The sequence below is a fragment of the Lottia gigantea genome (genome assembly GCF_000327385.1).
Source record: "Lottia gigantea unplaced genomic scaffold LOTGIsca_39, whole genome shotgun sequence".
Classification (NCBI taxonomy): Eukaryota; Metazoa; Mollusca; class Gastropoda; family Lottiidae; genus Lottia; species Lottia gigantea.
Genome location: NW_008709333.1, coordinates 1923348 through 1930585, shown reverse-complemented (window position 1 = coordinate 1930585; position 7238 = coordinate 1923348). Strand labels below are relative to the sequence as shown.

Here is a 7238-nt window from a genome sequence, read left to right as displayed (position 1 = left end):
CAATTTAAAATCAGATATATTGATGCAAGTTGAAGAAAAGTAAAAATAATCTTCAGGTTAAAGGGAGGCTGTCAGAAAATAAATGTTGCGTAGCTTTGACCAGAGGAGTTTTAAACCCTATTAACTTGTCATAGACAATACTAACAGGAAAGCAGTGTAAAATTATTTACTTTCGTGGGCATCAGCCAGTCAACATACAATTTGTTTTGTAAAAATAAACACACAAACAAAACAGAAACAAAGCTAAGAACAACGCTAAAGGGACCCGCACCCCATACACCAGTTGTGAAATGGTTGCGAATAAGAAACTCTCATGTAACTGAGTTGTGAGTTGTACTCTTGTTTAACTGAGTTGTGAGTTGTACTCTCATGTAACTGAGTAGTGAGTTGTACTCTCATGTAACCGAGTTGTGAGTTATACTCTCATGTAACTGAGTTGTGAGTTGTACTCTTGTTTAACTGAGTTGTGAGTTGTACTCTCATGTAACTGAGTTGTGAGTGGTACTCTCATGTAACTGAGTTGTGAGTTATACTCTCATGTAACTGAGTTGTGAGTTGTACTCTCATGTAACTGAGTTGTGAGTTGTACTCTCATGTAACTGAGTTGTGAGTTGAACTCTCATGTAACTGAGTTGTGAGTTGTACTCTCATGTAACTGAGTTGTGAGTTGTACTCTCATGTAACTAAGTTGTGAGTTGTACTCTCATGTAACTGAGTTGTGGGTTGAACTCTCATGTAACTGAGTTGTGAGTTGTACTCTCATGTAACTGAGTTGTGAGTTATACTCTCATGTAACTGAGTTGTGAGTTATACTCTTATGTAACTAAGTTGTGAGTTGTACTCTCATGTAACTGAGTTGTGAGTTATACTCTCATGTAACTGAGTTGTGAGTTGTACTCTCATGTAACTGAGTTGTGAGTTGTATTCCCATGTTACTGAGTTGTGGGTTATACCCTCTTGTAACTGAGTTGTGAGTTGTACTCTCATGTAACTGAGTTGTGAGTTGTATTCTCATGTAACTGAGTTGTGAGTTGTACTCTCATGTAACTGAGTTGTGAGTTGTACTCTCTTGTAACTGAGTTGTGAGTTGTACTCTCATGTAACTGAGTTGTGAGTTGAACTCTCATGTAACTGAGTTGTGAGTTGTACTCTCATGATCACTATCATTATTTACAACCATACACAACTAGTAATCACTATAGTGTAAGGTCTTAAATATAATGTCAATCCCTTTAAATTAAAGTCAAAATGTGAACATTGAAAATAAATATTATGCCTTTCTTACAGAAAAGAAAAAGCAGCATCATGATTTTGTAATAATAAAAGTTTCCAATAAGCCATTGATTTTATCTCAAGGTTCCAAAAGGATTGAGTGTGTTTTATTTCCTTACAGTAAAGACTTCTGTCTTGTTCAACTGATCAAATATAAACCTTTTATTATTCTGATTTCTTGTTTTTATAAGATACATCTTTAAAGATACATCAGCAAATATTTCAATCTTTGTGAAACTACGCCGAAAGTTCTAGGAGATGCCCTAAGCCATTGATCTTGTTACTTTTAAATGAATGGAGTTTTACGTCCTATTTTTCTGCACCATGTTGGTTAATGAAAACGGGCAACGTCATACAGGGTATAATGAGGGAAATTTGTCAGGACAGTGGCATTTGCCTGCTCTTTTTCCATTTCCAACTGTCGAGGGATCTTTTATGTGCACAGCCTGTAGCACACAGGCCTCGGTTTATTGTCCCATCCATACCACTAGACGCTTCGTTACTTTTTAAGATACACGAGTAAATATTTAGATACTTATGAAAATAAGAACTTTCTATAACTGAGTCTAAGTTGACAAACTCAAGCCAACAGTGCTATGAGGTGCTTCATAGCCTGTGATCCAGTAACAGCATTTAAATCTTTGGTTTTTGAGTTTACTTTTGAAGATAGCTGTAGCCAATTTGCAGGTGGTTGTGAAAATAATGACTTTTCAAATTGAGAAACGACAAAAGCCTAAAATGGAATAGTGGAATGAGTATCATTGTCGTCTGCTGAGCGACTAGGTGCCGAGGGTTCATATCCTTCTTAAAGAAAGAAAACTGATGCCACAGTAAGTGCTTCTGTGAGTTCATCCAGAGTCAGCTTTCAAACGTACCCTAGAATTTTGTTAAAAATAACCTTAAATATCTTTAGATTCCAGACAAAATAGAAAACAAAGTTTATATTTCTAAATATTACCAGAAACAAAGAAGACAATTAAATCTAACAAAAATTAAGCACTCTCTAGAAAAATACATTAAATTTGAAATAAAACTATTTATAAAAATAACAATTTAGCTTTCAGAATATTTTTAAATAATCCTCCAACATCGGTACGTTTTAAAATAAACATCAAATTAAAAGGAAGATTTCAGAAAGAATAATATGGTTACAATTGATCAGAAGACAATTATGTTTTTCAAAAAGAAGGATATTAAAATCGTTTGAGAAGAAATTCTCAGACATTTTGTCAATACAACACTAGTTGTTTAGTTTTTATCAAATTTTAAATCTTTATTTTTTTTTCAACCAACTTTAAAAAGCACAATTACGTTCATGTCTTTTAAGAATTTATTTTAGGTTAATCTCTTGCTACTTTTTTCTATGGCAAATTTCTCTTTTTTAGATTGAGATGGAGTTTTGCACTAAGGTTTAAAGGTGAATGGCGGGCTATATGAATATCACCTTGAAGGGGTAAACAACTTGTGATCTGTGTCAACGTCAATACTTCTGTCTAACACTGGGTTAGAACACTGTCCAGAGATGTAAGTGACCACTGAATTAATTTCAGACATGACACAACTCACTGACCCTCTTAATAATCTTCTATAGCAATATTTCTACACTGAGCACAGCACCCGACAGCCTGATTGTCTATTTACATAAACTAACTCCTCTAATTGAATAATGCATACAGACCAATCTAAATATATTTTGAGAGAATTAAGATATTCTGCTGGCGGTTGGGATGTTGTCTGAGAAAATATCCAGATAATTAAAGAAAAATAACTTACCAGGTATCCTCTACCAGAACTAGAATGAGTACTAGCCTGAAACAAGACACGAATATATAATTAGTAAGAAATGAGGACGGCAGAGGACTGATATATTAAAGAGATTTTAAAGAGGTTTTCTTATAGTATACACCTCTACCAGTGCTTGCTGTAGAATAGTTAATTTAAAGGACTTGTAAAGAGGTTTTTCTAAATTTTGCATGTGTATCAGGGACACTGATAGCTTCAATTTACATCATTCCAATTTTCAATCAGACATCTGTGGTTCCTGCAATTCCACAAAAACTAGTGCATTTTAAGACGACACTAGAGGAAAACTGACATAGATATCAATAGTAACTTCAAATTGAAGAAACCCAATTCCTAGGCAATGGTTTCCATTGTAGACCAAGTCAATCAAATCTTTCTAAACTGTCAAAGACTGTTTCCTTTCATCCTATAAAAATTATTGACGTTTTCTACTGCTGGGCTATTAGGATCAGATCGCGAAGAGATCTTGACATAGAACCTCCATGTCATTAGGGGAGATAATCAATATAATTACTGCCATACTTTAAAACATTGTTTGATGTGATCTTGAGTTGCCTGTTTTCTACGAGAGGTTTTATCTTGTTGAAGGAGAGGACCCGTGAAAGTGAGAGATCGTCTTCAACTCTGTCTATGACCGTTATCACTCGTAATTTAATTTAATTAACGATACTCAGATACCAACACAGATGTCTTTTGAGGAATGAAATTTTGACGTACCAAAAAATGTTTCAGCTTTTTCAAGGGAAAAATATTGCGTAAATAAATAGCTTTGTTTAGTCAGGATGGGCGTTGAAACATGATAGAGGGTCCCAAGGAATTGAGTTATGAAATATGAGTCTTTACAACCTCTAGGTTGGCTACTTGCTAAGTTTACCACTATCTTTTTTTACAACCTCTAGGTTGGCTTACTAGTATCAATATCATGAGGTGATGAAACAAGAAGAAGGGTGGTGAGAAGTGATTGAGTAATATTGATTCAAGGCTGTGTCCTCTCTAACCAAGGGAAGTAATTGATGGGATTAAAACAAGCGTGAAAAGACGAGAATTGAACAGTATATCAGATATAGTCTCACATCACTAGACTATAATTGTTCATGACAAAATGCAGATGTGTCCCTTTCTGGTAAAATAGACTAACTATACTCTCAATTAAAGATTTATTTTCCAGGATCAATATCAAAACTTGGAATCCAAATTAAAATTTCTGTAATTGTTTTCAATTTATGCCTCCAGCCCTCGTTTCAAAAAAAGGTAAAAAGTAATAAACCCATACTTACATCACTAAGCTGGTCACGTGACGTTGGTCTAATAGGTCCATTTAATATCGGCTCATCTCGCGAACTCTGTTCATCTTCTGTTGGTGGCGGACATTTTAATGACTGGTTGGATTGCTGAAAACAACAAGAGAAGGGTGTTAATTTGTATTCAATAATTAGTGTTTTATTGTTAAGGGTCATAGGAACTTAGCATGGTAACTCTGGCACTACCTAGTTCCTCAAACATGATTATATATTATTCAACTTTGACAACAGAAGAAATTTGGTAGAAAATCATGCTATTTTTTATGAATATTAATCATCTGATTGGTCAAAATTATTCTTTTGAATTTCTTTTTTTCATGGTCTACCTTAAAAAAAAAATAATGGCAAAATATCAATGCTGCAGAGCAGTTGGATACAAAATTTATTTAGTTCTATTCAATCTTCTTCTGTTTTACTAAGACAAAATGAAATGAATGGAGTTTTACATCCTACAATGTGGGCTATTGAAGACGGATTTTGGACTACTAAAAAAAGTAGAAATAATACCATCTCATTTTATATCTAAAAAATAGACATATGATGGTTTATTTGAACAAAATGGAGATTTAAATTGTTGCTGGTGTCTACAGGGAGTTGAGAGAAGTGAAATGATAGCTATAAAACTATGGTAGAATTGTGGTACGACTCCGCAGGGAAATCTTCCTGTTTCCATTCTTCACCTTTCACTGATATATAGATAAAAAACTGGGTTTTATTCTTAAATCTTGAAATCTTTACATCAAATTGTTTTTGTAAATTTGAGAAATTGCAGACATATTGATATTTATGGTTAATAGAAACAATATGCCAAAGTGCTTGTTTTTTGGTTTATTAAAAGCGGAGAGAACTAATTGTTAATTAAGCAGTTTAGGAGTTATTATCAAATCCATATAGTAATTTATCAACAGTTTCCTTACGTAATGTTTTTAATTATTTTTGGCGTTTAAAAATTAACGGCTGGATTCTTTTAGTTATAACTTCCAAATACATTAGAGGGCATATTTCTCTAGATTTTGGTGTATAGTTTTCACAAATTTGAGGTAAAAAAAAATTTCGAGCTACAAAAAGAGCAGAATGTTCCTTTAACAGCTCCTTTCAAGGTTTATAAAAACAAAGGAATTAATCATTAAGTCAAACAACCACTTTGTGATAAAGAAAGGACACTAACAATCTATCCTATAATAATAGGAAACCATCAAACTTGGCTTCCAGCTATACATGGTTTTCATTTTACCTATTTCCGCACGACAAATTTCCTCAAGAGATAATCAATATAATTATTCACTCTGATCAAAGACAACTTTATCAGTTAGTTAAAGAGGCTTTACCATGAAAAATAAGTCACTATAGTAATCTTGTTATTTAAAGATGATCTCCCATTTAAAATAAAATAGAAGACTTAACAAAGTCAATATCATAAATTTCAATCAGGTACCTTTTACATATTTTTTGACCAATCAAATTTTAGTTTCAGAAACGTGAATTTTTTAGCTAAGCCAAATAGTAATGGTGTTCACAGCTCACCGTCGAAATTTGAGTCCTCAAATCCATGTGTGTCCAGAATTATCTGCATTTGAATGTTAAAATGACGACTCTTCATTTTAAGATACTCTGTGATATATAGAAAATACTTATATAGAAGTGCTATGTAAAATTCCTAGTTTGAGATATTTATAACGGAATAACATTTCCAGTACTTCTGAAGACTATTTACATATATTCAAGATTAAAATCAATTCCACAAAATGCCGCACCTGTCACTTTAAGTAATAGTTATACTTGCTGTCAGTCAAAATGTCTCATGATTGAGAAAATCTTCATGATTAAATTCTGACTTTACAAAAAATTTAGCCAAAGCTAATTAGCTTAAAAAGTGGGTTAGGTTGTAAACAACACTTCCATTTATAAAGGGTACTACGAGAAACCCCATTCTAATGAGGAACTCTCTACATAACAATCTAATCATTAACCCAAAACAAGGTTTCAAAGTTTCGTTCTCAGTACCTAAGGTCATGACTGTCAATTGACTGGCAAACAAAACCAATTTAACAATCCTGATCAATACTCTAGAAGCACTAAAAAGTAAAAGTTGATCAATTCAACTGGAACAATACATCTGTATCTGAAACACCTCTTCTATGTTTCACCACACAGTATATAAATATTTAATAGTTAAAAAATAATTAGACATCGAACAAGTAATTTGTGGAACTTTCATTGTAATTTTCTATAAATGAAACATTTTACAGACAGATTTTTAAAAGACATGTTTTTTTTTTTAAATACAAAATAAAGTTTACATGTTTTCACCTAGTTACTTTAGATTTGACTGATACAGTGTCTGTCTTTATATTTAAAGCAATACTATTCCAATTCATTCCCAGACAATTGATTTGACTCAAGACTAAAGTTTCCGGAAAACAATGTGCCTGAAAGTGTTCTGACTGAAAACTAACTTTCTGGATGTTGTGATTACAGAACACAATTTCTTTAAAAGAATCATAAGAAATCGGGCAATTAAGCTAGATTTAACATAAGCTTTGGTTTTATTTTAATCTATTGGTTTTTAACATCAAAAAAATCATTGATACTATGGAAACCTAAAATTTGAGTAAAAATGTCTTCTATTCTTTCTCAAGCTATTTTATTCCACTGATAGAAACTCACACAAACCATTACATTAACATTCAGATGTCAAACTGTGCAATTTTTTGAGGTAAAAAGTAGAAATTGAAGTCATTGCCACACTAGAAGATAGAAATAAAAAGAACTGCGTGTATATTAACTGATAAAACCATTTCAATGGCTAAATTGTTCACAAAATAAAAAATTCACATCTTTTTACACAATTGATAGCTTTTC

The 7238-nt window shown here is 32.6% G+C and overlaps 2 protein-coding genes across 2 annotated transcripts; both read right to left on the bottom strand.

Moving 5' to 3' along the window:
• Positions 1–843: 843 nt before the first annotated feature.
• LOTGIDRAFT_122047 (hypothetical protein) lies at positions 844–1011 on the bottom strand (the record flags this gene model as incomplete). The annotated part of the gene is made up of 1 exon (XM_009059487.1): positions 844–1011. A coding segment is annotated over one exon (168 nt), but the record flags the coding sequence as incomplete, so codon positions are not given.
• An 841-nt stretch (positions 1012–1852) lies between these two features.
• LOTGIDRAFT_163410 (hypothetical protein) lies at positions 1853–5927 on the bottom strand (the record flags this gene model as incomplete). Its single annotated transcript, XM_009059486.1, has 4 exons — positions 1853–2005; positions 3046–3081; positions 4353–4466; positions 5901–5927. 4 exons carry the CDS (start codon positions 5925–5927, stop codon positions 1853–1855), a joined length of 330 nt encoding a protein of 109 aa, XP_009057734.1.
• Positions 5928–7238: the final 1311 nt, after the last annotated feature.